Source organism: Melanerpes formicivorus, unplaced genomic scaffold, assembly GCF_026170545.1.
Source record: "Melanerpes formicivorus ecotype bairdi unplaced genomic scaffold, bMelFor1.0.p_v2 SCAF_30, whole genome shotgun sequence".
NCBI lineage: Eukaryota > Metazoa > Chordata > Aves > Piciformes > Picidae > Melanerpes > Melanerpes formicivorus.
Window position 1 is genome coordinate 9298491 of NW_027142382.1, and position 20090 is coordinate 9318580.

Consider the following 20090-nt stretch of genomic DNA (forward strand, 5'->3'; position numbering starts at 1 on the left):
CCCTTCATTAAATTCACAGTTCTACTGTCTATGTCCATTAAAATGTTCACATGTGTGTTAATTCTACAATGAATAATAATTTGACACAAGTTATGTGCTCAAAATTGACAGTTTTTAATAACATGTTGTTTGGCAGTTTCACTGGCCACAGCCCATACATGTTCATGCATGTAGGATCTAGGTGATATGTCACAAAAGTTTAACTGTCAGTGGCAGCCCTCTAAAGCAGAGCCTCTGCCCTCTTCAGGTTGGGGGCACAGCCCCACAAACCTTCTTCCTGGCATGGAGGGCACAGAGACTTCTTCCTGACACGGGGCATCCACCTTGATCCACAGGGACATGGTTACCGAAGTGGCACACTAACCTTTTCATTTTTCACTCCTCCTATCTGCTAGGGTAATTGAGTGCCTGCCTTGGGCTGCAATAACACATCTTGATTTTCCAGTTCCAGGTCCTCCTGCTGGTGTGAAAGCAGCTGCAGCTTCCGCCTCCACCGTCTTTGTGTCCTGGCTCCCTCCCCTCAAGCTGAACGGCATCATTCGGAAATACACAGTCTTCTGTTCACACCCCTACCCCACAGTAAGTCCCACAGGGTGACCACAGACAGCTAGCACTGACTGGAGGGGCTGAAACAGCGTGTTTGAAGATACTCAGTACTTGGTGTTCTCCTCAGCACTTCATTTCCTGTCGTTTATTCACTTTAAGGAAGGGTGAAGGGAGACCCTGGGACTATGGGAGTGACTGAGCATAGGTTTTGGGTTTTCCCAACTATCAAACTTCTGGACTGTTTAACATGGGTTGCTCAGCACTGAATTATAAATAACTCCAAAACTCACAATGGAAACAGAATGTCTTTTGAGGTTTGTTTTTCTCAGAAAGCACCTTTTAAAGGACCAGCTGCAGAAGCCCTGTAATAGCTGGAGGCAGGTGTTTATGTACCCATACTTAGATGGGTGTTCATCTAAATTTCTGCCTTTTTGGTTTGAGTATTCATGTGTGGAGAAACATAATGACTTATGAATTAACACATTTGCTTTTGAATAAGTTTACCTATGTCTGGAGTGTCAGCCCATTCTAGGTCTACATGCTATTACTTGTGAGAAAATTGAATTGAGTATCAGGAATGTTCCTCCCCCTCAAAGAATGTTCTCCTCCCCTATGTCTCAAAGAAATCCAGCCACCTTTAAACACAAGGGCCAATTGCTCTTCATAAGTATCCATGCATATTTATTGTAAACTACACTGAAAAACGTACTTGGTTTCTACCCAAGATTTTCATTCAGTTTTGAGCAGGACTTCCCAACAAAGGGTGCACTGCAGTTGCAAAATGCAGGATTAGCTTAATAGGCAAGGGAAATCTTGCTCCAGAAATAGAAGTAGTTTGACAGGGAAATTTCCAAAGTGGCCCAGGCTTGTTTTAAAGATGGCTGACAGCGAGCAAAGTCAGACTATGTCTGCATGGGACTCTGAAGCCTCTCCCAACTCACTCTTTCAGCAAGTGAACTAATTCTGCAAGGAAGATGGGACATAACACACAAATCCATTGATGGCTACGCTTAAACCGGTGCATCCTACTATAAACAGTATTTATCAGTCACTTCCAAAACTAAGGGATGGAGATATCTTTGCTTCATTTACATTTTGGGACTACTGACTCCTGACTACTAATTTGTAGCCATGCAAAGCAAACTATGTCAAGCATGCTGTGTACATGTAAAATAGCAAGAGATTTTTCTGTCATGGTTTGTCTATTTCTATGGCACACAGAGGGTTAAAGATATCAGAGCTTACAGAACTGGACCTTGCTGCTAGAGCTCAGATCGGAGTGTGGATTAAGCACTTCTAGAGGCTTGAAGAGAACACCAGGTGGTGCTGCTGGATCTTGCTAGTTGTCTTGCACAAAGCTGCAGTATTTCTTCCTGAGGCTTTGATAGCAACAATTTTCAGAACGTTTGCCTCACCAGGAAAATAAACATCCTCAGCTATTTTTTTTCTCTGATGTGTTCTCTCATATGCAACACTGTTTTTTGAAGATTGCATATTGTCTGGGTACCTTTTAGAGTACCTTGGTGACAGACAATGACAAGAATAATTGCTTTTATTTCTGGTCTTGCCCTGTACTGAATTTTACTGCTATATTTTTGTGGTGTTCATTATGGCATGATGTGAGGGGATTACTACCTTACCCAAGGTAGAGGCACTGGTAGTTTGGGTTACACATTACATGTACACATTAGTTTATAATATGTGCGTGTATAGCTGCCCTGTGTGCATGAAGGGGTGTATGTATGTGTATGTGCACATATCCATAGGTGTATATATATGTACAATACCTATCTATAAGGACAGTTCTTACACTGCTTCTCACTGGTGTTTGCAGATCAACATGAGTTGTGGCTTTACAGAGCAGGTCTCCTGTATCAGTTCTGCACATTGACCTCAACAACCCCATGCAGTGCTACAGGCTGGGGTCAGAGTGGCTGGAGAGATGCCAAACAGAGAGGGACCTGGGGGTACTGGTTGATGGTAGGCTGAACATGAGCCTGCAGTGTACCCAGGCAGCCAAGAGGGCCAATGGCATCCTGGCCTGCATCAGGAACAGTATGGCCAGCAGGAACAGGGAGGTCATTCTGCCCCTGTACACTGCACTGGTTAGGTTACACCTTGAGTCCTGTGTCCAGTTCTGGGCCCCTCAGTTTAGGAAGGAGGTTGACTTGCTGGAACATGTCCAGAGAAGGGCAACAAAGTTGGTGAGGGGCTTGGAACACAGCCCTGTGAGGAGAGGCTGAGGGAGCTGGGGTTGCTTAGCCTGGAGGAGAGGAGACTTGGGGGTGACCAACTACCTTAAGGGGGGTTGTAGACAGGCAGAGGTTGGTCTCTTCTCCCAGGCAACCAGTACCAGAACAAGAGGACACAGTCTCAGGCTGCACTAGGGAAGGTTTAGGCTTGAGGTTAGGAGGAAGTTCTCTACAGAGAGAGTGATTGCCCATTGGAATGGGCTGCCTGGGGAGGTGGTGAAGTCACCATCTTTGGAGGTGTTCAGGAGGAGACTTGATGGGGTGCTTGGTTGCATGGTTTAGTTGATTAGGTGGTGTTGGATGATAGGTTGGACACGATGATCTTGAAGGTCTCTTCCAACCTGGTTCGGTTCGGTTCTATTCTATTCTATTCTATTCTATTCTATTCTATTCTATGTGGTGAGTATGGCAGTGATCACATTATCACAGGATGTTAGGGGTTGGAAGGGACCTCTGAAGATGATCGAGTCCAACCCCTCTGCCAGAGCAGGATCACACTCAGTGGCTAGTTTCCAGAATCCAAGTGGACATCTTTAAATACTTATTTAAAGAAACACATTTAATATAACATGCACTTCTACAACTTTATTTCAACAAAATTATTTTTTATGTTTTATTTTTAGAAGGATTGTGAAATAAAAAGATATTTTCCTCAGAGATAACTTCGTAGTGACACAAACCTGCTGCAGACATGGTCTGTGTATCCCAAGAAACTTCTTCTATCATTCACTATCAGCAAAGACAAGCAGTTGAAGGAGAAAGTGGTCTTAAATTAGAGTGAGAAGGGGAATAAATAAAGACCTGTGCACATTAACTTTGCTAAAAGTCTGCTACTTAGCTTGTAGATGTGTATTGCCAGGCTTTTAAAAGGGCAAGAGAAAATGAGATTTGGGTGACTTTTTGAAAAAGCTTTACACCACCCTCTTGCTCTGTTCAGGTCTGTACACTACCTAAGGAGGAATCAATGGGATTAGATGAAATCAAATGTAGGTGGTAGAAAGTGCCTGGAAAAGGTCATCATGACACAAAGCATGCAAGGGCTAGCCAGCCTGGGAAACTCAATCTCAGAACAGGTAAAAATCAACATAGAAATAAGGCAGGAAAATGAAAGTTAAGAAGAAGGATTTCCTGGTGCAGGAAGAGATGAGAAAGCATTGGAACTGACAGGGAAAGAAAAGAGAGGATAAGAGCTGAAGACATATAGACCAATTAAGTCATTTGAGTGACAACAGCATGGCATCTCTCAATCAGAAACACACATGAAAATCTATTTTGGTTTGTTGATTAGACAAATGCAGGCATTTTTGTTGTTGCTGTTGGGGTTAAGTTGAGGGTGATTCGTTGGACTGTCATTCACTGATAGGAGCAAAAGTATGCAACAGACTTCAGCTGATGTTTTCAGCAAAGCAGGTCATTAAATTGTGCATCAGTGTTCTGCTTTTTTCATGGTATCCCTGGAGATTAATGGAAAGGACTCACATACTTAGAACTGCGCTGCAAAAAGGATGATAAATGAAGACTGCTCTCCTTCTCAGTGATTTTCCTTTGCAGGACATTGTCAGATGGATATTGTCTTCATTCCACTCATATTAACATGCAGAGTAGGATGCCCTCACTCTTGTTCTCTGATTTCCTGGTAGTGAAAACTAAAAGCAGAACTTCTTTGGGCAACAGTGTATAAAAAGTGTTCAGACATGAAGGACATGCAATACTGCCTATGGCCTAATATGTCATAGTAGTTTTACTGAAGCCTTTCCCTCATCTAACTTAGGAAACAACTTTGTGGCAATCTAATATGTTTCTTTTTCTCTGGAAGTTCCACATTATCTCTACCAGTATTTGGTTTCAGTCATATGTATTTATTGGTCAGTTAGATTTCCAATTTTTAAACTTCCATAGAATAACAGAATTTAGCTTGGGAGGTTCCTCTGGAGGTTGCCTAGCCCAACCCTTTTCTTGAAGCATGTTTAATTACATCAGGTTACTCAGGGACATGTCTAGTGAAATCATGAACACTTCCATGTACACTGAACACTATCCCTTCTGGCCACAGTTCCAATATTTGACCATGGGCTCATAGCAAATTCTTTCCCCCCAGCTGATTGGAAGCTTTGAAGCTTTTCCCACTCTGCAACATCAAAAAGAACTTGACTCTGTCTTCTCTGTATCATCTGATGAAGTATGTGTAGATGGCAACAAAGTCTCCTCTGAGCCTTCTCTTCTTAAGACTGATAGGCGTATCTGGCTCAGTCTGTCCTTTTATGTATGTGCTGTGTTCTAGCTGCCTACCTACCCCCTGACAGTCCTGTCTTATACTTATTCTTACTAATGCCCAATGCCTTTTCTGTACTGAAGAGTCCAAACCTGAACAGAGTGTCTAGATGCAGTCTCTCAAGCGCAGAGTAGAGGTGAAGGATTTCCCTCCTGGACCTGCTGGTCACACTGTTACAGATGTGGAGCTGCTAATATCAGATCTGCCTGTCTGCAGAGTTGCCTCTCGGACAGTTGGCCTTCAAACTATACTGGTGCATGGAGTTCTATCTCAGATTCTGTTTGTTCTTTTTTATATTCACAAGGCTCTGGTCACCCCATGTCTCCAACCTGTCTAGGTCACCCTGAACAACAGCCCTGCTCTCCAGCATATAAACTGGTACCCTCACTTTCAGGCCATTCACAAACTTGCTGATTGTGCACTCTTGTTCTGTCTCTTAAGTAATTAATGAAGACATTAAACAGTATCAGGCTCAGAAAATGACCCCTGAGGGATACTACTAATTATTGGCTTGCAGCTGAACCTTGCAATACTGATCACAAGTCTGAACCCAGCAATGCAGACAATTTTCCATCCAATATATTGTTCATTTATTCAGCACATATTTCACCAATCTGTTGATAATGAGAGAGTGGAAGACTATGTCAAAGGCTTTGCTTAAGCTGAGCAAAACATCCACTGCCCTTCCTCTTGTCACAGAAAGCAGTCAGGCTGGTCAAGCATGATTAACCTTTGCTAAATGCAGGTCAGCTGTTCCTTTGTCTCCTTCAGGTGTTTAAAGATGCCATCTAGTAGTATTTGCTCAACAATTATCTCAAATTATTGAGACTAAGTTGGCCAGCCAGAAGTTACCTAGATCCTCCTCCTTGCCCTTCTTGAAGCTGTGTATGATATTTCCCTTTTTGCGGTGATCAGAAGCCTCCCTTGATTGCCATCATCTTTGAGATACAACCAAGAGTAGCCTCATAATATCATCAACCACCTCTTTCAGCACATTCAAATGCATCCTAACTGGTGCCATGGTGTTTTGTATGTTTAACTTATTAAGCACTCCCTAATTCAATCTCCTTCTATTGTGAGTACAGCTTCACTCACAAATACTCATCATTGGGTAATTAAGCTCTTTCCAAATTCATTTTTTGCTCAGTATCCTGCCTCATTGAGCCATTGGCCCAACCTCCCCTTTGCCTTCCTTTTCCTGAGTTTGTCCTCCACACAAAAAAAAAACCAGAAGAAGTTGTATCTGAGTTCAGACAGGATCTACATGTTCAACCATGATGGCCTTCTGTCATACTTACTCAACTTTCCATACATTGCAGGAGACCATTCTTGTTCTCTGAGGAGTTTGTCCTTGAAGACTACCCAGCTGTCATGAGCAATTTGGAACTGTTTCCCGTGGGAAACTGCTCTCAGGATCTTGAACTCCAGTCGTATAGTCACAACAGCCAGAGATGTCGTGAACCTTCATATCTTCAAACATTTTTTTCTAGTTTCTAGGCAATAAGTTTGACAGAGCATTTCTATTAGTCAGTTCCTTGATCACCTCCACTGAGAAATGGTCTTCAGTGCTCTCCAGAATTCTCCTAAGTTGCTTTCTTCCAGTCATACTGCCCTTCTAGCAGTTGTCAAAGTGATAGGTCACCCATGACTTCTTTCTTCTTCTGCTTAAATACAATTTCATTAGCCTCCATCTCTTGATTAGGAGGTTTGTAGCAGACATCTACTACAATACTACAAGTACTCTCCTCCTCACCCACAAGCTCTCCATTGTTTGCAGAACACAAGTCATGAGTGCTATCATACCATGCCACCATAATCTCAATGATGCTGTAACTCTGCAATAACACACAGAATTCCAATTACTCTCTAAGCTTCTCCAAGTTATGTACATTGGTGTACAGGCATATGAAATGGATCCTAAATTATGCTGCTTTTACAGGGGAAAAATGAGTTCCTCTTCTATAATATTGTCTCCTTCTTTGGCCCTTTGTGTCCTGGCTTTCCCAGCTACACTTCATTTGAAGTCCTCATCATTAGGTAAGCAAGCCTTTTGGCAAATATGTTCTTCCTGCACTTTTACAGAGAGAGCTCCTCCCTGCTCAGTTACTCTCATTCCTGAAGATCCTGCGGTCAGAGAAGACAAAGTTCTGACTACAGCACCAACCCTCAAACATCAAGTGCCTCACTTCTGCTCAAACCTTCTTCAGCAGAAGGTTTGAGGAGACATCACCTGGACCCTCTTGCTCCTCACTCTCATCTCCCAAACTCTGCTGTAACTCTTGCGGTTCAAACCGTTCCTGACAGTGTTAGTGCCAACATGGAAAAGCAGCAAGGAAAAATTGTCCAATGGCTGGATGAGCCTGGGAAAAATTTCCACACATCTCAGATCTTAAAGGCTGCCAAGCAAAAAGCTCCCAAGGTATGAGCTCAGGTTGGGCAGATCGATGCCTCCATCCTCTGCAGGAGACTCTATGTATGTAGTAACTATCACATGACTTTTTCCCTTTGTACAGACACTAGGCTAAGTCTCAGATGGCTCTGATGAATCCTCTCATGGGTCTTGTTCATCCTCACCAGGGACCAGGGCATTATACATATCCTGAACCTTTAGATCCACAAATGGAGCAGGAGTCTTTCCTGTTGTCAGAAGTTACAACTTCCAGACTTCTGATATCCTGACTGCAACCTTCCACTTAAGCATGTTTTCCTTCTGTCTTTCTTTCTTTGTGCTGTATGACTTAGTTTTCCATCACCACATGCAATCTTGAGCAGTGTTGCTGGTGACCTTTGTATACCTGCTGTCATAAATGATGTTGCACTCCATCAGTCAGCAGTGCTCTGGCTTCCCCCATTCCCAAATGGGCCCCTTCTTCCAAGACTATGAGCTCACTCAAACTCTCTCCCTCCAAGAACTCATCAGTTAGCTTGTGAGCACTACTATTGCCATGTGATTCAGCTGCCCACACCACCCCTGCAGCAAAGGGAAGCATGGCACAGGCATCTGTCACTCTAACAGGACACTTTCACTGATGCAGCATGTTCCTGTCTAAGCAGAGGTGGACTGGCTTCTCCATAGTTGACAGTGTTCATCATTTTGCAAAGGTGTGTACATCTGCTTAACACTATGTCTGTAGTGTATAGTTTCTCCCTCAGAAAACCTGCATTATCCAAACTCCAATCATTACTGATTTCTTCTGCAAAGCTGTCTATATTGCACAGTGTTATTGCTGGTTTCTCTTGGGCATGACATTGATAAACATTGTTATTACCAAACCCAACCCGTAACTGTTCAGCACGTTACAGGAAGGATTGTGATTCTTACATGCAAATTCCCTTGACTTTGATTAAGCACTTCATATCCATCTTAGTTTCCTGAGTGCTCAGTAGTCATATCTCTGCCAGACTTTTAAAGCTCTTTCTCTTTGACATGAATCTCTTACTGTACAGTAGGAAGTGAAGTTCCATGGAACAGGAAAGCTGCTTCTCAAAGCCCCTTAACCAAACTGTGGGCAGCTCCACAGCAAAATTCTGTCTGAGAAAGACTTCACATTACAGCATGAGTTACCCAAAGACTGGCAAATATAACAAGAAGCTTGCAAAGCATCCAAGTATAAATTTAGATCCTACTTTTCCATTAGGAAGAACCACTTTATTCTCTGGTCTTGAATCCTGTCAATAGTTTTGAAATCTTATTGGTTGAAACTGTTGCTAATTGTGAGATTCTACAAAGAAATATGATTAGTCTTTTAAACCTGCCTTGAAGGAGATTCTAAATGACCAGAAGTCTGAGGACTGCAAGAATAAATTTTGGAGCAAGATGCTGCTGAACCAGATGAATGGAGTGAGAATGGTCCTGCACAGATCCCAGATAACACTCTCATACTAAGAGTATTAGCTGGATGATGACCCAGAATGCATAGCAGACCCTGTGAAATAGAGATGGTGAATGGGAGTTATGTCTCTTGTAGTGCAAAACCTACAGTCATCCCTCGCTATGTGGCAGTGACCTGTGTTTGAAAGAACCTTTGAAAACTGTAATCTACAAATATGAACTTTACCAAAGGATGTGGAAAGATATAGAAGCTAAAAGCCCAGCAAAAAATTCAACTGGCCTAGAAATATTCCTTCAAAACAGTTGGGTTTGGGAGATGGGAGAGATGAGCAGATGTGAAGTAATGATGGAGAGGCAGGAAACAATCTTAGATCTGGCCAAAACCCAAGTCAATTTACTTGAAAATATAATTGATGTTGGAAACTGACTAACATCTGGGACTGATTGGGACTGAGAGTTACTAATCTTCTTGGTATACTTAATTTTTCTGTGAGAAACATGCTCTTAAGCCTGTTACACTTCTATATTTGTTTCAATTTTTAGCTTTTGCTTTAAGCCCACTAAATGGAAAAACAAACAACAACAACAACAAAACACCAAAAACTTACATGATTTAATCTTCTGTCAAATTAAACAGCAGACATATGATGTCTGCAGAAGACACAGTTCACACATGTTCTGTCTCATCAGTCCTGGTTTAGGATAACCAGAAGCAGCAGCTAGACTGTTCAGCTGTTTCACATCTCTGTGGACCTTTTTCTAACAATCTGTAGAACACCATATTGAGGGAACATCTACCCTCCTAGATTCCCTAGTGAAGGTGTCTCACAGTGTGTTTTTTTCCCTCTTCACCAGAAAAAGTGGCAGAATCTTCCAGAAAACAGTTAGGGGATATTTTTTTTTTGCAATGTACTACTGTGTATCATATTAAAAGCATACACAGGTTGGCCTATAGAAGGAGAGAGTCATCTCTGCTTTATTTCTGTAACTTATAGAACCAAGGTGGGCTTCACTTCACCTGACTTCAGACATGTGGGCTTTTTTAAGGCTGTCCTTTCTTTAAGGAAAAGAAGCTAGATGTTTGGGATGAATGAATCTTATTCTAAAAGCTTCCCTTCTCTTCCTTTAAAGAAAGTATAAGTGGTTGTCTTAAAGCATGTGATTTGCATCTTAAACTAGACTATATCAAAATATACACACTTGTCTGAAACAAGGTCTTTAAAGAACCACAATTAGCTGACATAAATTCCTAGCATCCAGGTATTTTTTCCAGAAAATTCTTTCCAGCAGACACAATTCTTGTCTTGATTTTGTATAGGTTCTGTCCAAATTCTAACTCAGTGTGAGGCAGATTTGCATCATACTCTGCAGTTTAAATACTTGAATAAAAGGCATGGAAAATAGAACAAAGGCACTTATAACTCAGGAGTTATTTGTTGTTACACAGCATAGGGGCTTCACTGATTCAAGGAATGCTGAAAGTTTCTTTAAAATGAGGGAAGAGGTAGCTGGCAGAAGTTGGCTAAGCAGATAAAGTTACCCTTGAATGGGAGCCTATTTAGAGTCAGCAGTATCTGTGAGGTTGAATTTCAAATACATGTTCACTGATTTGTGTACTATAGGCAGTATTTATCACTGTGCCTACACAGGACTTAAAAGGTGAAGATATTTATGTTTATCATTTTGTGTTCTTTATGTAGCATAGACCTAAGGTATAATTTTGTGATTATTTTTAAAACTTATTTTGAATGGTACTAAAAAACTGTGCTTTTTAATAAGCCACATGTACTGTTTACAGCTTTTTCACAGTTATTTCACAGCTTTGTTATCAGCTCCCAAACATAGAGTGTTTATTCTTCTAATTGCTTTGTCAGCTTTACTCTTTTTTGCTTATCTTGTTTTTGTCACAGAACAGGTCTCAGGAGAGCTGTGACAGAATATAAATTAATTCTGAGGATGTACTGTTTTATAGGAATTTTAAAAGGTCTTGCAAAGCCCTACTGAAACAAATTCGAAATGGATTTTTTCATAAAACTCTAGCCTTGTCTCACTACCTAATTTCACATACAGGTCATATCAATATAGTCTAACTGTAAGTCCTCAATGTCACATGCAGCGCATTTCAGCAGGCTTGAATTCGTCTTATTCCCATCTCTATCATAGAGGGGACACATTGGATATAATTTGTGAGCTGACTGAAATGCTCTGAACAAACCTGGGGGTTTTGTGGGGTCACCAAAGGAAGCAGTTCCTATGGCCACCAGCTCATGATGCTACATGGTGCTTCCATGAGCATGAGCCTCAGGGTACTGACAGACTCTGAGTTACTGCAAAGGGGCAAGCAGAGGTGTACATCAGTGGCTCCCAAGCAACACACTGGTGACTATGTGGGCTACCTGGGAGTCCAGGCACTGGAATGTCTTCCAGCTGTAATTCCTGGAAACAGGTTGGCAAGATTTTCCTGCAGGTGGGAAGGCAGGAAACTGACTCTTGCTTCCAAAATTTCCAGCTTGTGCTTTCTAGCATTTTAGTTCCTTATTTAAGGGGGAAAAAAATTAAAAAATAGGTTTTATGCAGAAGCTGCATTCTGTTTTGTGCACAGCTTCTGTTTTCAGCAATTATCTTCAACAGTGTTGAGTGAAAAACAGATGCCATGTTTCAAAACATGAGCCAAATAAACAAGACCCGAACAGAAGCCATGGTATTCAGAATCTCTCTGAAAACTGTGGTTCAGGATTGATGGCTATTTGCAGCTTTCACAGGCTGTTCAGCTATGAAAGGAAACAAGGCAAAAGCCAACAGTCCTGCAGAAAAGTACTAGTCCATGACCTTAAGTAGAGTTTCACATCTTTAGAGAGTTCACTGAGGGGGCACATCAGTGGTCTGTCTATTCTGTGCAGAGATGCAGAACTTGAAGTTCATTCTCTATAAACACAGAAATGGATTGGTTTCATAACCCAATTTTCTTCCAGGTAGAAACAACTTCTTGTAGCCTCCATTACAGGATCTTTTGTCAGTCCAACAGACAATAAAATGTCATTTCCAAGAACAACAAATGCCAAGATAGAGCAGCACATGGTGATAGTGTTATGCAAAAAGATGAAATCTTTGTGGTTTAGCCTTGTAGAACTAAAAATTTACTTTCATTACTGATGAGACTCAAGTGCTCTTTGTAAACCTCATCCATACTGCTGATTAAACAAGGGCCAAGAGGCAGCACCTGGCCCCAAGAGTATGCGACATTGCCTGACATCTGTCTACGCCAGTTAGCATTACCACCTCTAAGGCAGATGTTTGGTTGTGGATTTTTTGGGTTTGGTTTTGGTTTGTTTGTTTGTTTGTTTCATAGAGCAGTGAAAAACTGAGGTAGAGCTCAAATTAAAATGTTATGTGGATTATTAGAGTGGTATGCTCAACACAATTGCTGGCTCTCCCCCATCTAGCAGTGAAAATAAGCCCGGAGGATGCATGTTTAGTGAGAGAAACCTAGCTAGGCAAACATGAGTTCACAGAGGCAGCTCAGGCTATGTATAAAGCTGATTGTTAACTGGAAGGCTATGAAACCAGTGATTTGTTGACATGGGCAGGAGGGAGCAGCGTAAATAGTTCTCTCCCAGATTCACTTCTGTTCAGTGATTCCATTAGTGACCTCGATAATAAAATGATGAGAGTGCCTATTAAATTTGTAGGAGATAGAAAGCTTGTAGGGATAGCAAATATATTGGGGGCAGAAGTAGGATTCAGTAGGATTCTTGATGAACTGGGACATTGGTCTGGAAAAAGATAAAATTTAGCATGGGTAAGTGCAAAAACAATGGGTACTAAGAATATCCACCTACAAAAGTACTGTGTAGAGAGCAATTGCTTAGATCCTTCAGAACAGGTTTTTGTGGTTATTGTGCATCCCAGGATGAACATTAACTGTCTTTATAATCCTGTATAAAAGCCAAATGCCAGTGTTGAATACAGGTTTGGAAACTGTATTTGAGAAGGCTATGGACCATTATTTAAGAGTGCAAGGGATAACAGCAAATATTACTACAGAAATGGTTGGGGGGGATGGAAAAGGTGATTTCTGGACAAAGTTGAAAGCATTGGGGTTATAAAGTGTAACAAAGATAAGACTACTGGTAGGGAAAAGAATTATAAAACTTCATGTAGATTTAAAGACTGGTGCAAAGATAAAGGTAATAAACTGTTCTCCATGTTCTTTATAGACTGTAAAAGAAACTATGGGCTTAAACTGCAGCAGGAAATTCAAGCTTGATTACTCAAGCTTGAAACTCAAGTAAGATTAGTTAAGAAACAGAATAAGTCTTGCAGCTTAGGGAGTTGCGAAATCTCCATTTATTCTAAATCTTCAAAATTAGATTGGACAAACATCTGCCCAAAATTATGCAGATATAATTGAATCTGGTTTGAAGAAGGCGGCTATCTCTGAGTAAACTCCCAGGGTCCTTCCAGTCCTGTTTTCAGATGATGCCATGGCCATATTTTATACTTAAATTCATAGTAAAAACATGTGCCACTCCAGGTAGTGTGTGTGTGTGTGTGTATATATATATATATATATATATATACACACATATGTATAGTGTTTTTATTTTCAAGTTGAGGCAGCCAGTATACAAGCAGCCAAGTTGTTTGTGCTCTTACTTCACAAAGTAAGCATCAGAAACTTGAGGTGTTTCTTGTTTTCCACTCTTGCCCTTAAAGTCTCTGCCTGGCTTCCTCAGATCACCTCCCAAGTTTTCTTGAAACTTAAAGTGAACAAGGAGATAGCAAGCTTCCATGTGCCTCTCTTACATTAAACGTTTTGTAGATGCATTTGTAGCCAAGGTTCAGGCTTGTTTTGACTGAATATGCTTCCAGTCCGTAGTAAATGCTGCCTGATGCTTGAAAAATTGTTGCGAACACATTTTATTTCCCAAAGTATCCTCTTGAAGCTTTCCCAGGCAGGGTTAAAAACTGCAAATGAAACAGAAAAACAGACAGAGTGTTCTGAGTTTATGCACATTACCTATCTAATTGCTTCCTGAAGGAGTTAGAAATGCCAGGAGATGGCATACTGCTTCAAAGCATTCAGAGCAATGTACATCAATAGGACTGAAGTTGCATCAGAGGGAAATAATGCTCCCTGCAATGGCTGTTTCTCGGCAATTCTTGCTGTTGCCTGGTTTGGGAAATAGGTTGTCTGCACCCTGATAAATGACTTGGATTTCATTTTATTCTTCACAACCCTTGCTGCCTTTTTAGAGACTTGGTCCTGTCTGTGTTTCCTAGACAGTGAGCTTAAGACAGAACAAAAATTAATCCATCATCTATAAGCTGAATAAAAAGGGGGGGGGGGGGGGCGGATCTTTGTGCAATTATGTTACTGCTTTGGGGATAAAGTAGAAGTGTGCGTTTCAAACTGGCACATGTAAAGACCAAGGTGTCACAAGGTGACACTCCTTTAAATTAATTCTTATTTCAATTGTTTAATCTTCTCTTTGCTGACAAAGCTCTCTTTTTTGATTCTTGTTTAATGAAAGTCTGTGGCACGTTAGTCTAATTTAAATGACAGGCAAAAATTAAAAGTAAAATCGATTGTTTTTTTCACTCTGGAGCATCCCCAAGTGTTTAAAAGGGAATGCAGCTCGGGAAACAAAAGGAGTATTTTAACCAGTTAGAAACCAATATCATATGCTATAGCAATTTGTTTTAAGAAGAATAATTAATTTAATAAAGACCCTTTTACCATATTCAGTTAATCAATTAATTCCATGGACAACTGTATTTATATTTTGAATAGCTACAGTTGTAAGTGTGTGAATGATTCTGGTTCTCTGTGGGCAAAAGAAAGGAAGACAAAGCATTTAAAAAAGCATTACAGAAGAAAAGTCTGTGATTATTCAGTCTTTGGAGTTCCAAAAAGAGAAAGCTCTCCTGTTTTGAGACAGCTTTGCCTACTTTTCTAGCTGATCACAAGGAACCAAAGGAATTTTGCAGGGTTTTGTGTTGTTTTAATTTTTATCTTTAATTTCAGGTCTCTAAGCAGGAGCACTCAGTGCCAGTGCTGTAGCTTCAAGGCTGAGGTTTTCCTCTGCTACTTAGCTGCTCACCATATCACAAACATAAAACATAAACTTTTCTGAGTTGTATTTAGCAGCTATGTACAGAATATATGTCTATCTGACTGTCCTAGTCTCTACCATTGTAGAGGGAAGTAGAGGAGTGAGGCATTTCAAGTGGAAATCTGCAGTATTAAGAGTGACTTCCAAAGACAGCTGTATGTTCATTTCATAAATCATGGGAGTCATGGAAAAATCAGTGTAAATTTAACTGGTCTGGTCTGGTCTTTGGTGGAATTAAAGTTTAGCAGTAAGAAAGTCTGTAATGATTAGCTGTTCCTAAATGCTGTATTTATGTCTCATGTTAATAGGTGGTTTAAAGGTACCTTGTGCTAGATAGCTGCATTAATGAGTAGAGCATAAGTGCCAGAGACAACCTTCCTTTTTTGACTTTCAAATTAACCCTAGAAAATGCTGCCTCATGAATATTAAAATTCAGACCACAGTGCCATGATCAATGCATTAATTTTTATGTATGACCTCACAAAAATCCAGTCCGTCGAGCTATGGGCATTTGTCCAATACTCTTGTGTAAATGTCAAGGCAGACATTTCTCAAAACCTGCTGTAATATTTCATATAGTAATAGAAGTGTCTGCCCGCACTCACCTCTTCATATCCGAAGTGGAAACCCAGGCAAACACTTGCTATATGGGACAAACTGACGTGGCATTTTGACAGAAGGAATGAGCTAGAAAGTATGGCAAGGTCCCTGTTTGGGCTTGCATTGAGTCTAGATAAGAATAGAATAGGGATAGGGATAGGGATAGGGATAGGGATAGGGTAGAATAGAATAGAATAGAATAGAATAGAATAGAATAGAATAGAATAGAATAGAATAGAATAGAATAGAATAGAATAGAATAGAATAGAATAGAATAGAATAGAATAGAATAGAATAGAATAGAATAGAATAGACCAGACCAGGTTGGAAGAGACCTTCTAGATCATCGCGTCCAACCTGTCATCCAACACCACCTAATCAACTAACCCATGTAACCAAGCACCCTGTCAAGTCTCCTTCTGAATACCTCCAGTGATGGCGATTCCACCACCTCCCCGGGCAGTCCATTCCAATGGGCAATCACTCTCTCTGTGTAAAACTTCCTCCTGACCTCCAGCCTGAACCTCCCCTGGTGCAGCCTGAGACTGTGTCCTCTTGTTCTGGTGCTGGCTGCCTGGGAGAAGAGACCAACCTCTGCCTGCCTACAACCCCCCTTAAGGTAGTTGTAGAGAGCAATAAGGTCACCCCTGAGTGTCCTCCTCTCCAGGCTAATCAGCCTCAGCTCCCTCAGCCTCTCCTCATAGGGCTTGTGTTCCAAGCCCCTCACCAACTTCGCTGCCCTTCTCTGGACTCGTTCCAGCAAGTCAACCTCCTTCTTAAACTGAGGGGAATAGAATAGAATAGAATAGAATAGAATAGAATAGAATAGAATAGAATAGAATAGAATAGAATAGAATAGAATAGACCAGGTTGGAAAAGATCTTTGAGATCATTAAGTCCCATCTATCATCCAACACTAGCTAATCAACTAAACCATGGCACCAAGCACCCCATCCTGTCTCTTCCTAAACACCTCCAGTGATGGTGACTCTACCACCTCCCTGGGCAGCCCATTGAATGGCAAATCACTCTTTCTGTGAAGGACTTCTTCCTAACATGCAGCCTAAACTTCCCCTGCCTAGTCTCCCCAGAAAGGTTAGTCCCTGTGGAGAAAATAGAATGTACTCTTGTAGAAGTAGAGGCAACTTGTGTAAAAGCGATAAAGCTAAGTATTATAGTTAACAAAGCTTCATGTTTTGCTTAAAAAGCATGGTGACATTAGATGCCCTCAGTGCAGATAGCTATACCTGGACACTTCTACTGTTGATGAGTAAACATAGGTGTGCAAAGGGCATGGTTCATCCCACTGCAATGTTTGTTTCTCAAACAGGCCTGAAGAATCTTGCCTTAGAATTTATCTTTTCCTGATCTCTGAAGTGAGTCAAAATTAACTGGCTTAGCTCTAGGTTTTGCTCTAGATTTCAAAAGTGAGATGACATGAACTCCTCTCGTCCCCTGGCTATAGGAAATGCCAGCTCAAGAATGGAGAAATAGAGAGACCCATTTGGTAGCTGAAACTGGCTGCCAGCTTACACTAGAGAGGTGTTTAATGATGTCTCAAAAACAACTCTAAGTTATTTGGAATTCACTTTGAAGGACTACATATTCCAATTCTTTCAGGTCAACCTGCTTTTTGAAATGCTAATCAGGTGAAGTTGGCCTTTATCACCAGCAGATATTTGTATATCAAAGAGAGTCTATGCACACTTTATGTCAGTCTGAATCAAGTTTAGATTACACTAATCTATTATTTTTAATACTGGTTCCTAGTGAAACCTTTTTTTCTACGTCATTAATGTTCTAATTATTTTTAGCCTGGTGTTAGTTAGCCATTACTGTGTTCAGTATTGCACAAGGAAGTGAGTATTATTCATGCTAATGGTTCATTACTGCTCTATTTTTACGTATGAGAATCACAAAGCCTGTGTCAGAAATAAAACTGGCTACATTGAACATTGTAATACCCTTCGAGGCTGATGAGGTTTCCTTTCTCCTCCACCTAGGAGTCAAGACTTTGATGGAGGATGTGCTGAAATGCCTAAAGCCCATGTCCCCTTAGTGGAATCTACATATTCCTCTGCACCTTTCCTCACAGTTTGCTTTTAGCAGACTGCAGAACACCTCACCAATTAGCAAATACTCTATAGTAGCCGGTTGCCATCACTGCAGTCCACATCCAAGGCACTTGAGTGACAGTGCAAGAACAGACAGCACTGCCGTTTCTTCCAGAGCTCGTCCTTCCCTGTTAATGCAGCTAAATATCTGAGGTGACCTTCCAATGGTACTCTTTGAATGGAAGCAATTTTGTGACTAAACAAAACTAGACTTGGGGGGAGTTTGAACACTCTATTACAGAATACAGTATTATTTCTTGATTCACTCCATTACTGAAAAAATAAGCCACCAAACCTAGGGATAAGGAGCAGCAGCACAATGATTTTAGGTGAACAAAGACTGTCTCAAGCAGTAGACTCCAGGATTCACAGCAGATGCAGGACTGAATCCTCTGTTGGGAAAATTTTTTGCAAAGTAAAATTGGTTTCTTAGAACTATTTATGGTAAAAATTTGTCAAATATGTTCACTTAAATTGTTTATCCAACCCCACAAAATTAAACAGATACATAAAAGTCCTAATCTGAAAAAAACCCAAAACAACAGTTTGTAAAGAAGATACAGTCCCAAATTCACTGAATAGAAATTGATTGCAACAAGTTGTTACATCCTCTCTGTTTATTGTCATCTGCCACGTGTTTGGAGCGACAGAGCTATTCCAAGTACCCTGAGGTAACAGGCTTTGCAACACTCAGGTTAGCAGTCTTTCTCCAAAATACTGTTTATTTTAGTCTGGAAATATTTGTCTCTCCCACCACAGGTAATCAGCGAGTTTGAAGCCTCTCCTGACTCATTTTCCTACAGAATCCCCAACCTGAGCCGGAATCGCCAGTACAGTGTCTGGGTGGTAGCAGTGACTGCTGCGGGAAGAGGCAACAGCAGCGAGATTATCACTGTGGAACCGCTAGCTAAAGGTAGAGTGACAGCACTTGTTAAAGCAATCCTGAACTTTACAATGCTAATTACTGTTATAATTGGCACGTGGCTTCTTTATGCCTCTGCTTACCAAGAGTGGGATTTGTCAGGAGTAACTTTAGTTCTCTCCAAAAGTTAGATGACAACTCTCAGCTAATTGCCCAAGCTTTTGCTGTAGTCAGCAGAGAATGACGTGCTCCTCTAGGGGGTAATTCATCCCACCTACCATAGAAGGAAATAAATTGCTTTCTGGAGCAATTTTTAACTTCTTTTGTTGAGTGCAGAAGGTTTGCAGATGATCCCCCTCTCCTTCTGTATGTGTCTCTTTTCTTTCTTGCCATACAAGATAAGTTCTTTATCATTTCTCTCCTTACTAATGTCTCTTGTGTACTCCGTAAGTGCTATCCTCTGCATAAAATAGTCTGATTAGCATATCTAAACTCTGAACAATTGTTCTCGACTTGCATCACCTTTGAAGTTTGCTGCTTCTATTTCAGATATGAAGAAGGGATAATGTGCCTTAAATCTGGTGTATTTTTTTCTATCTGTATTAATTATTCTGCTAAAAGATACTGCTTGGGCCTATGATCTCTGCCGTACGTGTACTGTGAGGTGTGATGCTTACAACACTGTAGCACCTTAGCTTGGAAATAGAGACTTCATGATTAAGACAGCAGTGAGAAGAGTCCCATCAATACTCAATTTCCACAGGTGGTCTTTAACTTTTTTTTTTCCCACACAAATTGGAAAAACCACAGGAAGGCTGGAGAGAGACTTTTCAGAGGAGGGCCACAAAAATGAGCAGAAGTTTGGAATACCTCTGCTATGAAGACAGGCTGATGGACCTGGAATTGTTCAGCCTGGAAAAGAGGAGGCTCCAGGCAGGCCTAATAGCAGCCTTCCAGTACCTGAAGGGAGCCTACAAGAAGGATGAAAAGAGACTGTTTACAAAGGACTGTAATGATAGGGTGAGGGGCAATGGCTTCAAAGTAGAGAAGAGCAGATTTAGACTGGATCTTAGGAACAGGTTCTTTACTATGAGTGTGGTGGAACACTGGAACAGGTTGGCTGGGGAGGTAATTGGGGCCCCATTCCTGGAGATAAACAAAGTGAGGCTTGAGAGGGCTCTGGGCAACATGATCTAGTTGAGGATGCCCCTGCTGACTCCAGATGGGCTTGGATTAGATGACTTTCAGTGGTCCCTTCCAATCCAGACCATTCTATGATTCTGTGACTGATTCTATGATTCCATGACCGTATGATTCATAAGGGTGTCTAGCAATAGGCCAAGGGGGAATGGTTTGAAGCTGAGGGAGAGTAGGTTTAGCCTGGATCTTAGGAAGAAGTTCTTCAGTATGAGGGTGGTGAGACTCTGGAATAGGTTGCCCAGAGTGGTTGTGGATGTCCCCTTCTTGGATGTGTATAAGGCCAGATTGGATGAGGC

General features: G+C 41.1%; 1 protein-coding gene across 2 annotated transcripts in view; it reads left to right on the top strand.

The window, feature by feature from the left end:
• The window catches only part of DSCAM (DS cell adhesion molecule), a 491025-nt gene that overhangs the window by 405442 nt on the left and 65493 nt on the right, over positions 1-20090 (top strand). For both annotated transcript variants that reach the window (XM_068155247.1, XM_068155248.1), the window contains exons 20-21: positions 446-579; positions 18492-18645. In XM_068155247.1, the coding sequence (XP_068011348.1) occupies positions 446-579; positions 18492-18645 (288 nt within the window). The remainder of the gene's footprint in view (positions 1-445; positions 580-18491; positions 18646-20090) is intronic.